Source organism: Papio anubis, chromosome 14, assembly GCF_008728515.1.
Source record: "Papio anubis isolate 15944 chromosome 14, Panubis1.0, whole genome shotgun sequence".
Classification (NCBI taxonomy): domain Eukaryota; kingdom Metazoa; phylum Chordata; class Mammalia; order Primates; family Cercopithecidae; genus Papio; species Papio anubis.
The window spans coordinates 70,245,403-70,263,132 of record NC_044989.1 but is presented as its reverse complement, the minus strand read 5'-3'; the positions used below and the strand labels follow the sequence as shown (position 1 = coordinate 70,263,132).

General features: G+C 41.0%; 1 protein-coding gene across 3 annotated transcripts; it reads right to left on the bottom strand.

The window, feature by feature from the left end:
* Positions 1 to 1,078: 1,078 nt before the first annotated feature.
* SNRNP27 (small nuclear ribonucleoprotein U4/U6.U5 subunit 27) lies at positions 1,079 to 16,166 on the bottom strand. 3 transcript variants are annotated; one of them, XR_002516714.2, is made up of 7 exons: positions 16,043 to 16,166; positions 14,850 to 14,970; positions 13,350 to 13,462; positions 12,450 to 12,529; positions 6,803 to 6,867; positions 5,632 to 5,803; positions 1,079 to 1,194 (listed from the first exon to the last, which is right to left on the bottom strand). XR_002516714.2 is itself a non-coding variant. In XM_003908772.4 (6 exons), the coding sequence occupies exons 1-6, from the start codon at positions 16,074 to 16,076 to the stop codon at positions 5,749 to 5,751; spliced, it is 468 nt and encodes a 155-aa protein (XP_003908821.1). In that variant the 5' UTR covers positions 16,077 to 16,166; the 3' UTR covers positions 4,827 to 5,748. The 3 variants fall into 3 exon arrangements, 1 of the variants encoding a protein (XP_003908821.1); XR_636567.4 differs by lacking the exon at positions 1,079 to 1,194 and adding an exon at positions 4,833 to 5,545; XM_003908772.4 differs by lacking the exon at positions 1,079 to 1,194 and having other exon boundaries at positions 4,827 to 5,803.
* Positions 16,167 to 17,730: the final 1,564 nt, after the last annotated feature.

Sequence of the window (17,730 nt, the reverse complement as noted above, 5' to 3'; positions counted from 1 at the left end):
TATAACTGAGTTTGATACCTAACTACTATGACATTAAAATAAATTTTGCCTCATAAGGTTTTGAGGAATTGATTTTGTTCCTTGAAGTGTAAATCAGGATTTCAAGTTTCTGCTTCAATAGTATCATCTCTTTCTTTGTGGCTACTTTGGACACACTAATATGATACCTAACATCATAATACTAAATTTTAAAAACCTTTAAAAACTCTGCTTTGCAAAAATTAGTCACTGTACAAATCTGTGATTTAGAAAATGAGGCATTGGCCAGGGACTGTGACTCATGCCTGTAATCCCAGCATTTTGGGAGGCTGAAATGGGAGGATCACTTGAGCTCAGGAGTTCGAGACCAGACTGGACAACATAGTGAGACCTCATCTCTATTCAGAAAATAAATTAGCTGGGTGTGGTGGTGCAGCCTGTAGTCCCAGCTACTTGGGAGGCTGAGGCAGGAGGACTGTTTGAGCCCTGGAAGTTGAGGCTCCAGTGAGCTGTGATCACACCACACAGCACTCCAGCCAGAGCGGTTCAAAAAAAAAAAAAAGGCAATGGCTAAACTGTCATATGTACATCACACAAAACACTATGCAGCAGCTTTTTAAAAGGTAGACTTACATATACTGGCAAGAAAAGATCCCCAAGGCACGGTGTTGAGTAAATACATTGTAAAATAACCCTTACAGCTTTTTCTTTTTAAAGGCCCAAACTATGTATTTTCCCAATTTCCTACTCTGTTATATACATAGAGGCATGGACAAAAGATACAAAGCAAAGGATCAGCAATAAGAATGGGCAATATCGGCCGGGCGCGGTGGCTCAAGCCTGTAATCCCAGCACTTTGGGAGGCCGAGACGGGTGGATCACGAGGTCAGGAGATCGAGACCATCCTGGCTAACACGGTGAAACCCCGTCTCTACTAAAAAATACAAAAACTAGCCGGGCGAGGTGGCGGGCGCCTATAGTCCCAGCTACTCCGGAGGCTGAGGCAGGAGAATGGCATGAACCCGGGAGGCGGAGCTTGCAGTGAGCGGAGATGGGGCCACTGCATTCCAGCCTGGGCGACAGAGCGAGACTCCGTCTCAAAAAAAAAAAAAAAGAATGGGCAATATCATTCTGAGTACTGTTCGAAAGGAGTTTAGCTTTGTCACAATGTTTTAAGACTATTACAAGAAAGAGGCTTGCCACAAATGATATTTCCTAAACGAAAAAAAATGTAATATTTAACTTTTCTTCTTGATATATGCAGTTCACTTATCTTGAAGCAAGATAAGTGAACTGCATATATCAAAAATAAGATTTTCTTACTTTACAGGAAAGAACTGAGATCCTGTGTTTTGAATGCAAGTTAAATACAAAATAAAGTACTTGGGTAACTAAAGGTAATCAGATGTAAACTGAAGATCAGGGGACTCGGTTAGTGAAAAAAGGTTACAGAACTATATTCACGAATTCAAGACATGCATTGAGTGTTGTACTCTGTGCTAGCCACTGTGTGGTGCTGGGGCTGCAGAGCTAACCAGACAGATGCCCCACTTCTCCGAGCTTGCTGTCTAATGGAAGAACCAGACAATAATAAAAGAATATAGAGTATGTCAGGCAGTGATAAATGCGGTGAAGACAAGTAAAGGAGGGTTTGGAGAGCCACATGGAGAAACTGGAACCCTCATATATTGTAAATGGGACTATAAAATAGTGCAGCAGCTTTGAAAGACAGTTTGACAGTGCTTTATGTTTAAGTCAAACATAGTTTCCATATGACTTGGTAATTCCACTCCTAAGCATACTCCCAAGAGAACTGAAAACATGTTCACTCTAAAACTTGTATACAAATGTTCTGGCACCATTTCTTTCTCTCTCTTTTTTTTTCTGAGATGGAGTCTCGCTCTGTAGCCCAGGCTGGAGTGCAATGGTGTGATCTCTGCTTACTGCAACCTCTGCCTCCCAGGTTCAAGCAATTCTCCTGCCTCAGCCTCCCAAGTAGCTGGGATTACAGGCACACGCCACCATGTCTGGCTAATTTTTGTATTTTTAGTAGAGATGGAGTTTCACCATGTTGGCCAGGCTGGTCTTGAACTCCTGACCTCAAGTGATCTGCCCACCTCGGCCTCCCAAAGTGCTGGGATTACTGGTGTGAGCCACTGCGCCCGGCCATGGCACCATTATTTCTTAATAGTCACTAAGTGAAAACAACTCACATGCCCATCAACTGATGAATTATAAACCAAAATGTGGTATAAATAGAGAATGGAATATTATTTGGAGACAAAAAAAATGATGGATGTACTGATACATACTACAACACAGAGGAACTTTGAAAACACTATGCTAAATGAGAGAAGCCAGACACAAAAGGCTACATATTGTATTATTCTATTTATATGAAATGTTCAGAATAGGTACATCTGTAGAGACAGGAAATACATTAGTGGATTCTAGGGGTGGGGGGGATGAGGAGTGATTATTAATGGATATGAGGTTTCTTTCTGGAGTTATGAAAACATTCTGGAATTAGGAATGATGGATGCATAACTCTGTGTATATTAAAAACCACTGAATTGTAAACTTTAGAAGGGTAAATTTTACGGTATATAAATTTAATCTCAACTTTTTAAAGGTTAAAAAAAAAAAGAGTAAAGCAGAGTGCAGAGATAGGGAAGAAAGTTTGCTATTTTGGATACGGTGGTCAGGAATGACCTTAGTTTGAGCAGCGATCTGAACAATGTAAAGAAGCTACTTGTGCAAATCAAGGAGGTGGGGGAACATTTCAGAAGGAAGAAAGAGCAAGTGAGAAGACTCTGGGAGTAGACACATGCCTGTTTTGAAAGAACAGCAAGGAGGCCAGCCAGTGTAGCTCAGTGCAGTGAGCAAGGGAGTGAGGCTGTAGAAAGCCAGGGTCTAGGTCATGTGGAGGCTCTGTAGACCACACTGAGGACTGGACTTCATTCTAAATGATTAAAAAAAAAATATCACTGGAGCCAGGAGAAATATGACTAGTTGCACATTTAATTAATTTAGAGACAAAATCTTGTTCTGTTGCCCAGGCTGGAATACAGTGGTAAGATCTTGGCTCGCTGCAGCCTCTGCCTCCAGAGTTCAAGCAATTCTCCTGCCCCAGCCTCCCGAGTAGCTGGGATTACAGGTGCATGCCACCACGCCCAGCTAATTTTTGAATATTTAGTAGAGACAGGGTTTCACCACATTGGCCAGACTGGTCTCAAACTCCTGACCTCAAGTGATCCGCCAGTCTCAGTCTCACAAAGAGCTGGGATTACAGGCATGAGCCACCGGACCCAGCCTTGATATACATTTTAAAAGGTTCCTCTCTGATACTGGGTGAAGAATAAACAGCACCAAGAGTGGAAGGAGGGAGACTTGTTAGGAGGCTACTGCAGTAGTCCAGGCAAGAGAGATGGCTTAGGTTAGCATAGGTGGTGAAAAGTGGTCCAATTCAAAATGTACTCTGATGTTAAAGCCAAAAGAATCAGCTAATGAATCAGATGTAAGACATAAAATAAAGGAGTCAAAGACAACCCCAAGGACCATGGTCTGAACAAAGGAGTGAATGAAAGGGCCATTTACTGTGATGGGAAAGCCTCAAAAAAGAAAGCCTCAAAAAAGTTCAGTTAATCTTAAATTTGAGGTGCCTAATAGTCTAGCTGCATATACGTGATTGTAATTCAGTAAAATGGTCTGACTGGGGGAGTATAAATTTGAAAGCCATGGCAGAAGGTGTTTGAAGCCACACAAATGGACAGTTCACCAAAGAAGAGATTGGAGAGTTCAAGGACTGAGCCCTGAAGCACTTATCATGTAGACACTGAGAAAACCTGGCTCAATTTACATCCCCTATGAGGATGAGCCTCTTAGAGGAAGAATACAAGGATGCTGCACTTTGGTTATTCTTCCAGAATTAGATGATCTAATGGATAAAAGTTCCTTCAAACCAAGACTTTTGGGATCAAAGGTATCTTTTCTTGATTTTTCAAAGATTTCCTCTTCCTCTATTTCTTTAGTGTTAGCTCACAGAGAGCAGATCTGTTGACCTACTAGATTCTCTCAGATTATTTATCTGCAAAGTATGCTGCCTTAAGGATTTCAAGTCAAATCTCTAGCAACACAATTTTACAGGTACCGATAAGAAACCATCAAAAGATGTATAAGATGTACGTAAACAAAGACTAGGTGCAGAACAGTGTGAAGAGTTTGCTTCTATCTTTATGTATAAGAGATATATATATAAAAATATATGGTTGTGTATATGTGGAATATCTCTGAAAGGATATACAATTAATGCATCACTAGATATCCTTTGTATCATCTGAATTGTGTTCTGCATTTGTAGTACTTACTCAGAAAAATAAGTTAAAATCTAGCCATACAGCCTCAACTACCAGCAAAGTCTACAACAGAATGGGTGATGGTTATTATCTTCAATATAAAAAGAGTGTTCTTCAAATGAAAAAAAGAAAAGTTTGACAAAAGACAAATATTAATAGATCCAAGATTTAAAATTAGCATGTCACAAAAGAAATATGGCTAATACATTTAAAAAATATTCATCCTCCCTAGAAACGAAAACAAAAACACAAAACCAAATAGTACCATTATTTTACCCATCAGGTAGGAAACTTTAAAACAAATTTTACACTTAATATTTGTACATGTGTCTGAAACAAGAATGCTCATACTTTACTGGATAGAGTTGGTTGTTACCTTCTAGCCAGAGATACCAAACGTCTTAAAACATGTATACATAGCCCTTTTAATCTCACTCAGCAATGCCACGTCTAAGTATGGAGCCTGAGGAAATAATGAAACATACAAAAATATGTATGTAATGGAGATAGAGTAGTCACAGTTTTAATTATAATGGCAAGTCATGGGAGGCAAGCCAGTGTTTACCAATAAAACATTAGTTAATAAATTATGATACAACCAAGTAGCTACTAAAAGCTAAGTTTCCAAAGAATATTTAAAAGTACTTTTTAAATGTTCACAGTACATGGGAGAAAAAAGGGTTAAAGAAAGAACTGCATACATATTCTGATATCATGGATGGGATTAACCCAAAGAAGCCTGGAAAGACATATACCAAAATGTTGAAATTGATTTTTTCTGGGAGTAGATAACAGGTGATTTTCTGCTTTTCTTTTACTTTTTGGTTTCTCTCAGATCTTTTTTTTTGCATGTAACGCTTTTTATACTTGGGGAGAGAACCATAAATGGCATTTTTTTCGGGGGGACCATAGAAGATAGAAAAATCTAGTTATGCTTTTTCATTCTTCCCATTTTTAAACTACTAACAATCAATATACTTAAATCTATGCATGAAAAAAAAAAGAAAATGTCTAGGGAGATTCGTTAGTAATAAAAAATATTTATCAAATCTAAAAGGGTAGAAATACTGCTTTATTGGATAAACTTACTTCCAAATTACTTTCATGTTTTTTAAGAAGTCCTAATGAGCATTCAAGAAGAAAACATATACTGCTTCCACAGGAATAAGGACAAATAAAATGGGGTTGACGCCTGCCACAAATGATATTTCCTAAAAGAAAAAAATGTAATATTTAACCTTTCTTCTGTTGAGGCAAGGTAAGTTAACTGCATACATCATAAATAAGATTTTCTTACTTTACAAGAAGGGAGAAATGAGATCCTGTGTTTTGAATGCAAGTTAAATACAAAATACAAAATCCACTCTCTGACCAAGATGAGGGGGAAAAAAGTTATCCTTCAACATTTCAATTCTCATGCAATGAAATCCAAAGGTCTGTTGAATCCACCTTTTCGATTCATGTACTGCCTGTGATGAGAAGAGAAAATTCATTGTTTATTTTTTTAATCCTATACTCTTCTTATAAAAAAAAAAAAAACATGCTTCAGAGATTAAACCTATAAACCATCTTTATAATAGCAAAGTCTAGGGTAGAAACTATTCAAGGTAATTTAATGTATATTTAGAGATTATTTTACTTTCAAAATAAACCAAAGACTTTCAGATTTCTTTTAACTCCAAATAGCAGTATGGAAGTTTAATTTTGAAATTATTTGAGAAGATTCTATGGACTTAAAAAAAATCAATTGAAAATCCTTATTTATTTTAGGTAATAAGAAACAGGTAATTTAGAAATAGAGAGGAGTTCCAAAACAGGCACCCATTAAGCCAATTCAATTGCACACTGTAATGATTCTCCCCATAAGACCTTATTTGAAGGTAATTTTACAAAAGATTGTCCAAAATGATTCTAGTACCTTAGCTTATAGCATTTTCAATCACATGATTCATAATCTAAATTAACTGGACTATTAATCTTTTATCAGTGATAAAGTTAGAGAGAAAGGCAATGTTTGAAAATATCTTGACTTTTTCATTAAGAATTCATGTATGGATTGGTTTGTTCCAAAACTGTGGTACAAATAAAATATGCCTATATGTAACAGAAGAATATATTTACAGTTGAAATCATTACATAATCAATCTAGTTCAGGAGGATCTATTTTATACCTAAATTATACTGAAATCAAAGCCCATAGACTTGAAATTATGCTTTTCTGAGGAAATTACTATCTATAGTCCTAAAATATTTAAGCCAACTGCCCTCTCTCTCTAATAGCTATTAGCTCACATGTAAATGGGAAAACAATTTTAACACGCCAGAATATAAGCAATGAAGATAATATTTCATTCAAACAAGGAACTGTATGGAAAACTGCTACATTTCCTACAAACGTGATTATCCCATAATAAAGTTCTAAGTACAAAACTGATTAGTTCAAACATAATAATGGGGGCCATGCATACCTGTACTTCCTCTTCTGAGAGACATTTATGGCATAGGCATTTACAGAGCCATCCACCTTCTTACCCTGAAGAAAAACAATAAACAAATAACAAACAAAAAACCAGGGAGGATACATTAAATCAGGATATATGAAAGCAGGTGTGGTAGCAGTGGCAGGTACCTGTACTCCCAGCTACTTGGGGGCAGGCTAAGGTGGGAGGATTGCTTGAATCCAGGAGTTTGGGACTGCAAGGAGCCATGATCACACCAATCCAATGCACTCCAGCCTGGGCAATTGAGCATGATCCAGTCTCAAAAAAAAAAAAAAAGAAAAAAGAAAAAAAAAAGAAGAAGAAAGCAGGAGGAAGGCAGAGGGAAGTGGGGGAGAAGCGGGGAGGAGGGGGAGGAGGAAGAGAAGGAGAAGCAGCAGCAGAAGCGGCAGCAGCAGTGGAAGAAGCAGAAACAGCAGCAGCAGAAGCAGAAGCAGAAGCAGCAGCAGCAGCAGCAGCAGCAGCAGAAGCCAAGAGCAGCAGCAGCACAAGAAGCAGGAGCAGAAGCAGAAACAGAAGGAGCAGCAGCAGCAAGAGGAGCAGCAGCAGCGGAAGAAGAGGAAGGAGGAGGAGAAGGAAGGAGAATAAAGGAAGGAAGGAGGAAGGAGGAGGAGGAGGAGAGTCCAATGAGGGAGAGATAATTTCCAGATCCTATGAACTCCCAAGCGGTACAACTCTCTGCTCACACTTTTACAATTGCACATAAGCAATTAATATTCAAACCAACAAACATTCACAGTGTATGTACTATGTGCAAGGCATGCTGAGAAAGTAGGGTAGCAGAATCTAATCTTTTCTGGTCAAAGAATACTTTGAAACCAGATAAAAGGTATAATCTCCAGAAAAACTCATATTTACACAAAATTTAACTTACAACCTTAGCTAATAATATTCTCATATCATGGCTGGAATGGTTGCCCTTGCAATTTTTTGTTCCTTTTAAAAATTATCATTTTTTAGACACAGGGTCTCGCTGTCGCCAGGTTGGAGTGCAGTGGCGTGATCATAGCTCACTGCAGCCTCAAACTCCTGGGCTCAAGTGATCTTCCTGCCTCAGCTCCCGAGTAGCTGGGACTACAGGCACATGCCACCAATCTGGGCTAATTTTGAATTTTTTTTTTCCTGTAGAGATGGGATCTCACTATGTTGCCCAGGCTGGTCTTGAACTCTTGGTCTCAAGCAATTCTCCTGCACTGGCCTTCCAAAGTACTGGAATCCCAGGCATGAGCCATTGTGCCCAGCCCAATTTTGATCTTTAAATCAAGAATCAGAACAGAATAACAGACACAAATGCTAGGTTATGTGTCACTCCGTCTTGACCTTTCTGAATGTAGCACCCATTCTCTTTTTCACAAATTCTTGTTCAGGTCTTCTAATCCAGCCAAGTCAACTCAACATACCCACTTTCCCCCATGTTGTTCCTCATGCCTGAATTGCCTTCCCCGCCTCTAACTTGAACTATCTGGTTATTATCCATTGTTCAAGGCCCAATTCACGCATTCCAGTTGCTAGGAAGTGCCATCTTCTCTAACTGCAGAAAAATGTTAACTGTGCTTTCCTCACAGTACCCTCTATTTTCTTTTCTTTTTTTTTTTTTTTTTTGAGATGGAGACTTGCTCTGTCACCAGGCTGGAGTGCAGTGGCGTGATCTCAGTTCACTGCAAACTCCACCTCCCGGGTTCAAGCGATTCTCCTGCTCAGCCTACCGAGTAGCTGGGACTAAAGGCATGCGCCACCATGCCCAGCTAATTTTTGTATTTTAAGTAGAGATGGGGTTTCACCATGTTGGCCAGGGTGGTCTTGATCTCTTGACCTCGTGATCCCACCCCGCCGCCTCCCGAAGTGCTGGGATTACAGGCATGAGCTACCACACCCAGCCCAGTACCTTCCATTTTCTACCCTATAAAACCATGATGTGCATCGTAAAGGTATTTTCCCTATGAGACTGCAAGCTTCTTGATGGAGGGATATGTCTGAGAGTCACCTTTGCATTCTTACATCCTAGGTAACTGCACTCCCAGGTATTCAGAAAATGACTTAGATGAGTATCATTAGTTAATGTCATGACACACACAAGTGACCCCCACCTCCTCCCTCTCCCATTACTACCTGTGCAAGAGTAGCCTATCTGTGTAGTGTACTTAATTAGATATTGGTGTCCGGGCAAAAACTGATTCTGACCCACTGGCCAAAAGGCATACACAGATTAATATATATTTGAAGTGGGGCTAAAATAAATGTATTTGGTCTTACTTTTCTATACCTATTTTCACGTATTTTTTGGGGGGTGGAGGGTGAGTCCTCAACAAATTACTTGAGGTATATGATTTTGAACTCCCAATATTAGGAAGTAAGCATGACTGAGAAACTGGTCTTGGGCACAAAAAAGTAAATGATGATAACCTTTTTACAAAGTTCGATTCCTAAAGGTTAACTGATTTCTGGCAACTAGTTGCAGAGTTGCATATTATTAGTTCTATCCTCATTTATTTACATGCTGGCATAGAAAATTATCCATTAATAAACAAAACCAAACTTTGAAACTTCCTAGAAGAATGTTACTGAAGTAATTGCAGTTTTAGCCATTATTTTCAATGGCAAAAACTGTAATTACTTTTGCACCAATCTAATAAAATGAAAGGGAAAAGCCAAGCACATTGCTGTGAGGCTATAGTCCCAGCTACTTGGAAGGCTGAGGCAAGAGGATTTCTTGAGCCAAGGAGTTTGAGTACAGCCTGGGCAACACAGGAAGGCTCCGTCTCTTCAAAAATAATAATAAAAAAAAATGGGCTGGGCGCGGTGGCTAACGCCTGTAATCCCAGCACTTTGGGAGGCCGAGACGGGCGGATCACGAGGTCAGGAGATCGAGACCATCCTGGCTAACACGGTGAAACCCCGTCTCTACTAAAAAATACAAAAAACTAGCCGGGCGAGGTGGCGGCGCCTGTAGTCCCAGCTACTTGGGAGGCTGAGGCAGGAGAATGGCGTGAACCCGGGAGGCGGAGCTTGCAGTGAGCTGAGATCCGGCCACTGCACTCCAGCCTGGGCGACACAGTAAGACTCCGTCTCAAAAAAAAAAAATAAAAAAATAAAAAAATAAAAAAATAAAAAAAAATGAACTGAGGCAGGAGGATTTCTTGAGGTCATGAGTTCAAGACCAACCTAGGCAGCACAGCAAGACTCTATCTCTGCAAAAAATAAAAAAATTATCCTGGCGTGGCGGCATGTGGCTATACTCTTAGCTACTCCAGAGGCTAAGGCGGGGAAATTGCTTCAGCCCAGGAGGTCAGGCTGCAGTGAGCCATGATCATACCACTGTACTCCAGTATGGGTGACAAAACAAGAACCTGTCTAAAAAACTAAAAAATGAGGCTGGGTGCAGTGGCTCATGCCTGTAATCCTAGCACTTTGGGAGGCCAAGGCAGGTGGATCCCTTGAGGCCAGGAGTTCGAGACCAGCCTGGCCAACATGGCGAAATCCCATCTCTACTAAAAATACAAAAATTAGCCAGGCATGGTGGCAGGCACCTGTAATCCCAGAAACTTGGGAGGCCGAGGCAGGGGAACTGGTTGAACCTGGGAGGTGGAGGTAGCAGTGAGCTGAGATGGCGCCGCTGCACTCCAGCCTGGATGACAGAGCGACACTCTGTCTCAAAAAAATAAAATAAAATAAAATAAAAAATAATAAAAATAAAAAAATGAAAATACAATAAAATAGAAAGGAAAATGGGTGACTACACTGGCATATGAAGAGGTCCCACAATAGATCAATGATGAAACATCACAAGACACACATTACTTAAAAACACAAATGAGCTGACTTTATAACTGATAGCCATGAAGCCAACTGCATATAAACTAAATTAACATCCTTGTAGATGTCATTTTAAAAAACTGATATCAATTAGTGTGACAGTACTCCATAATTTTTATAAGATCTATGACTTTTCACCTAATTTTTCCCTTATAAGCAAACATCCTCAACACTGACTACATTTAAGTGATGGGTGGCACCACCCTTAGATCTGACTTTCAGGAACTTCAAATCTGACATCAAACAACAGGAAAACCAAAAAACAAAGAAAATAATTCCATTTTCTTTGGGGAAAAAGTTCCCTCCTCATTCTTCTAAAGACAATAAAACTATAGTTGCTTTACTTTTAATGTATTTTTATTCACCCAACATATATATTAATAAATTTTCATTTATAAAATACTCTTTGGAAAAACAAATAAGGATTTAGGGCATTCAAGGGAAAAAAAGCTGATAAATAAACTTCATTAAATTCCAAAACAGAGTTCACATAACCATTGCGAGAATGAGAGCTTGCTCTTAATTTCTCAACTCAAAACAGTCATGCCTCAGTACTCCTAAGTTACACACTGTCATTTTAAAACATGTGAGCCCTACACAGTCACATTAGTTAGAAAGAAACTCTTACAGCAACTGCGATTACCCCACTCCATTAGCAACTCAATGGAATACAAGACTTGGGAAAGTGGATTATTTTTGACAATTTTTTCTCAAACATCTCTATTTCCATTTGCAAAACTAAATGGAAAGATTTAAAATTCTAGAAAAGAGATTTTGAAAAATATATTGTTTTTCTTTCCATACACCCTCCCTCTCTCCATCTCCTCTCCTCTTTGTTCTCTCTATGCCTATCTCTCCCTTCCCCCATCTCTCTCTCTCTATGCTCTCCCTCCTCTACCTAATCCCTCCCTCTTTTTCCTCTTCCCTCATCTCTCTGCTATTATGAAGTCTAGACAGCATTCACTCCCCTATCCACCCTACTTCTAAGCTGTGAGACATGTATGCAGCTGCCCAATGTCATCTCTATCTGGCAGCTGGATTTTGTTCTTCCATTTCCCAGCAGTTCCCCTTCCAGAAACTCTGTTCCGGGTTAACTGTATCACTCAGGGTCCCAGCCTGACACCTGAGAGGCATTACTAACTACTCACTCCCATTTCCCCCAGCTCCTGAATCGTTCTCAACTCAGTTCAGGCCTTCATCATCTTTCACTTGCACAAATCAGCAGTTCTCCCTGCCTCCAGTCTAACCCACCTCTCATCTGTCCTCCATGCTGCCCCCAGAGTTATTGTTCTAAAACACACATATAACCATGCCACTCCCTCATTTAAAAATCACTACTTCCTCTCCTCAACACCTAAAGAATCAACTCTGAATTCCTTAGCATGACTAAGGGCATCAAAAACCCTCTGTGATTTGCCTCCTACCTCTATTTCTAGCCTAAGTCACTAGCCCATCAGCACTGCTTTATCCCCGGCAGAATTTGAAATTCCCACAATACACTGTGCTCCTTTACAGCTACATGGCATTTTCATGAGCTCTTCCCTTTACCTGAAATAATCATCTTCCTCTTTTTGTCTGATCACTTCTACTTGCCTTTTAAGATCTAACTCAAACATCGTCCCTGGCAACCACTCCCCGAATTCCAATGGCAGTTCACTATTTCCTCCTCTGTATTCTCAAAGTTCTTCAAACAGATAGTTATTGTCTTATAATCAAACACATTTGTATAAATCGAAAAGAACATGGAAAGACAGGACAGTCATAACAGATTAATTCAAATGAGAATGTTGCACGTTTTACTTACTTTTGTGGAGTCAAAGGAGGCAAATCCCATTAACTTCATCATTTCTATTTCTTCCTCTGTTTTGCCCTCTAAGTCTTCCTCTGCAAAAATGAATAATTTTGTGAACTCTCTATCATTTCATATATATACATAAACAAAAAGAGAGGTGGTAACAGAGTAATAGTCATTCCACCTCACTAGCAGAGAATACACAAAACAATTAGCTGAAGATGAGTCTAATGAAAAAATTCCTCTTACATTTGGACAGAATGTAACTTATGGTACAAAGAAAAAGTCCTCTCCTTGAAGCCTTTAGACAGGATTACCTTTTTAAAAAAATCTGGGTTTCATATTAAGGACTACCTTTAATATCAGGCATGACACTATCTAGTTCTGAAGATACTTCCAAAATAGAATATTCTCATGTTTGTAACTTCCCTTCTATATCAGGAGCACCACAGATAACCAGCAACTTGCTAGGGTGTAATTAAAACAAAATCTCACGCTGGGCACGATGGTTCACGCCTATAATCCCAGCACTTTGGGAGGCCGAGGCGGGAGGATCATCTGAGGTCAGGAGTTTGAGACCAGCCTGGTCAACATGGTGAGAACTCGTTTCTACTAAAAGTACAAAAATTAGTGGCGGGTGCCTGTAATCCCAGCTACTCTGGGAGGCTGAGGCACGAGAATTGCTTGAACCTGGGAGGTGGCAGTTGCAGTGAGCCAAGATCGTGCCATTGCACTCCAGTCTGAGTGACAAGAATGAAACTCTATCTCAAAAAAAAAACCAAAAAACTAAAAAACTCAAAACCATATGCAATGAACATTATAAAAGGCTTAACATTTAAATGTTCAAAATTAAACTTTTATAATTTTATCATCACTGTACTTTTACTACAGTTATTTATCTAATAACATTACCAGTAATCTGCCGTTCTTTGCTCTTTGTTTCTTTTGTTTCTTTCTTTTCCTCATCTCTTCTTTCTTTCAGTCGAGAAGGGGAAGGAGATGTGGATCTATGTCGTCTTGGAGATCTAATATTTACAAGTAAAGATGTTAGAAACAGACATATCAACTTTGTATCAATCAGCACAGATATACATGAGCCGAGCTCCATAGAACCACCAGTCATTCCCTATAGCAAAGTGAGGAAAAAGGTTCTGACAAGGCCTTGTTAACAAAAAAAATTTTAAATGTAGTTTACTGCTTAATCATCAGTTGCCTTCAGTACAATTAGAGCTAGAAAGCTTTCTGGAAGGCAGAAAAATGTAAATCCAGCACTTTGGAAAGCCGAGGCAGGAGGATGGCTTGAGCCTAGGAATTCAAGACCAGCCTGGGCAACACAGGGAGACCCTCTCTCTCTCTCTCAAAAAAACAAAAACAAAAACAAAAAAAGACTCAGAGCCCATTTCTTTTTTTTTTTTTTTTTTTTTTTTTTTTGAGACGGAGTCTCGCTCTGTCGCCCAGGCTGGAGTGCAGTGGCCGGATCTCAGCTCACTGCAAGCTCTGCCTCCCGGGTTTACGCCATTCTCCTGCCTCAGCCTCCCGAGTAGCTGGGACTACAGGCGCCCGCCACCTCGCCCGGCTAGTTTTTTGTATTTTTTTTAGTAGAGACAGGGTTTCACCGGGTTAGCCAGGATGGTCTCGATCTCCTGACCTCGTGATCCGCCCGTCTCGGCCTCCCAAAGTGCTGGGATTACAGGCTTGAGCCACCGCGCCCGGCCCAGAGCCCATTTCTGAAGTTCTTCCAAGATCATCCATTCTTGATTACATACTTGAATAAATCATTATCACCAAAAGTTAATAAAAAAGAAACAAAATGCCGGGTGCAGTGGCTCGCATCTGTAATCCCAGCACTCTGGGAGGCCGAGGTGGGTGGATCACCAGGTCAGGAGATCAAGACCATTCTGGCTAACACGTTGAAACCCCGTCTCTACTAAAAATACAAAAAAAAAAAAAAAATATACGCCAGGTGTGGTGGCACATGCCTGTAGTCCCCGCTACTCGGGAGGCTGAGGCAGGAGAATCGCTTGAACCAGGGGAGGCAGAGGTTGCAGTGAGCCGACGTTGCCCGGCTGCATTCCAGCCTGGGTGACAGAGTGAGACTCCGTCTCAAAAAAAAAAAAAAAAAAAAGAAACAAAAATATAAAATACTTACTTCTTCTTCTTGCCAAGCACCATGCTCTGTGGTTTGCATGCGTTATTTCTTATTTACTCCTCAAGACAATTTTGCGATGTAGAGTACTATTAGCCCCATTTAACCAAGCTGAATGTTAGCTTTAGAATACGGTTGGATTAAGTTTCCTCCATTTCAGGAAACTGTAAATCCCCTTAAAAGCGATCAAAACAAAGTTAAGAGCAGCGACCAGTTTCTTAGGGACTTTCGGTAAATAAAGCTCTTGGCTTATTTTCTACCCTTACCGGGAGCGTCTTCGGTGCGGGGATCGCGAACGGCTCCTTCTCCGATCTCTCTCCCGAGACCTGGACCTTTCTCGGCGCCTGCGTTCTCTCTCCCGGGATGTGGACCGGGAACGCCTACGTTCTAATGGAATCGCACACAAATTGCAGAACTGAAAATTACCTCAAATATCTAGAGCTGCGCCATCCAGTAGAAAAATAATGCAAACCATTACTAGTCACATTAAAAAGGTAAAAAGAGGCCAGTGGCTCACGCCTTTAATCCCAGCACTTTGTGAGGCCCAGGCGGGCGGATCACAAGGTCAGGAGTTCGAGACCAGCCTGGCCAATGCGGCAAAACCCCGTCTCTAATAAAAATACAAAAATTAGCCAGGCGTGGTGGCACGGACGGGTAATCCCAGCTACTAGGAAGGCTGAGGCAGAAGAATCGCTTGACCCCGGGAGGTGGAGGTTGCAGTGAGCTGAGATCGGCCACTGCACTCCAGCCTGGGCGGGCGACAGGGCGAGACTCTGTCTCATTAAAAGTAAATAAATTGATTAAAAAGAAAAAAACCAACGAATCGGGGCAGAACCGAGGGTCTAAGTTAGATCTCCTGATGGAAGTCCAGCTTTCTTTACATCGCGCTGCCTCATTTATGGGGCTGGGAGCCAGAAAACATTACGAAGTGAGCTCCCAGGACTCAAAACTCTTAATATCGATTTCCCTGTAATGACTTGGGCAGGAATCTAACATTTATTAAGTATTTAAGAACTAGGCAGAATCACATACTGTATGTTATGGGATGTGACATTAATTATCACATCAGTTTTTAAAAGTTGGCAATAGTACCCTCAATGACTAATTCTGGGAATTCGATTCAGAAAGGCTGAGTAGTGTCTTGCCCACCGTCGCCCAGAAATTCAGCAAAGGAACTGAGGCCTAATTCTAAACCCACCGGCCACAGTGTAATAAAGGTTATTGTATTAAGGTGACAAAGACTTAATGAAACTAATTCAGAGACACTGCCTTCAAACCGGAGAAGGTGGGCTGAAGAGGGAAGGGCCCAGGTCTACGTTCCTTTATCCACCCCTCGCTCTCCTCCTGGGGAAAAGAGCCCGCCTCTCTACTACCCGGCTACCAAAAACAAAACAAAATAAAACAAAAGGGACCGGCCTCCGACAGAGCCCCACATCCTCCGAAATGCTACAGGACTCACCCCTCCGTGGGGAGCGGCTACGACTGCGACCCATTTGGAGTCCCGCTTCCCGGAAACAACTGTGCAACAACTTCCGGGAGGGCCGGGAACCGAGCTTTTACCGCCGACCAGAAAACGTCAAAATGAGTCGCGAGGGTTCCGGTCTTCTTTTGTTCACGGTGGGCATTAAAACATGCGATTTGGTATTACTATAGAAATTCCTGGAAAATTCAGCCGTATACTCATTATCCTAACACATCTTTCATTTCTTCCCCCATTTTTGTCCACATGCACAAAATACAGCAAACGAATTGTAAACAGCAAACAGCTTATGTTTTTCCACATAACATTTATAAGCAGTGAATATACCAAAGTTCACCTTTTTTTTTTTTTTTGAGACAGAGTCTCGCTCTGTCGCCCAGGCTGGAGTGCAGTGGCGCGATCTCCGCTCACTGCAAGCTCCGCCTCCCGGGTTCACGCCATTCTCCTGCCTCAGCCTCCCGAGTAGCTGGGACTACAGGCGCCCGCTACCACGCCCAGCTAATTTTTTTGTATTTTTAGTAGAGACGGGGTTTCACCGTGTTAGCCAGGATGGTCTCGATCTCCTGACCTCGTGAATCGCCCGCCTTGGCCTCCTAAAGTGCTGGGATTACAGGCGTGAGCCACTGCGCCCCGCCCCCGTCCATCTGCTTTATATTTTCTCATGCCATCATTGAGAAGGCACCCAAAACCTCCTACGGGCTCTTGGAAGGAAAACTAAAGGCCCCAAATTCCATTCTACCCCACAGAGTACTTCCCCGAAGTTGCCTCTGTCCTCACGGAAAACAACAACAACAACAAAAACTTTAGAATGTTCAAAACTACAAAAATTAGGAGAAAGACTATCTTGCCCCAAGGCTGAACCATCTGTAATAGAGCATAAATAAGCTTACCAGGAAAGACTCAAACCTCTTTATTTTATTTATTTTGTTCCAGGGTGCATTTGCAGGATGTGCAGTTTTGTTACATAGGTAGACGTGTGCCATGGTGGTTTGCTACACCTATCAACCCATTAAGCCCTGCATCTATTAAGCTATTCTTCCCAATGCTCTCCCTCCCCCCAGCTCCTCCCCCTACAGGCCCCAGTGTGTGTTGTTCCCCTCCCTGTGCCCATGTGTTCTCATTGTTCATCTCCTACTTATAAGTGAGAACACGCAGTATTTGGTTTTCTGTTTCTGTGTTAGTTTGCTGAAGATAATGGCTTCCAGTTCCATCCATGTCCCTGCAAAGGACATTATCTCGTTCCTTTTTATGGCTGTATAGTATTCTATGGTGTATATGTACCACATTTTTTTAATCTAGTCTATCATTGACGGGCATTTGGGTGGTTTCTATGTCTTTGCTATTGTGAATAGTACTGTAATGAACATATGCGTGCATGTATCTTTGTAATAAAATGATTTATATTCCTCTGGGTATATACCCAGTAATGGGATTGCTGGGTCAAATGGTATTTCTGGTTTTCGGTCTTTGAGGATTCACCACGTTGTCTTCCACAATGGTTGAACTAATTTACATTCCCACCAACAGTGTAAAAGTGTTGAACCTCTATTTCTAATCAAACCAACTCTTTTCAGTCAGTTCTCTCCAGAATTATCAAATCTAGTGACCTGGCTTTTAAAATACAAAGAGCTGGGAGATGGAAAGGGACTTTATTAGGTTGGAAAAAA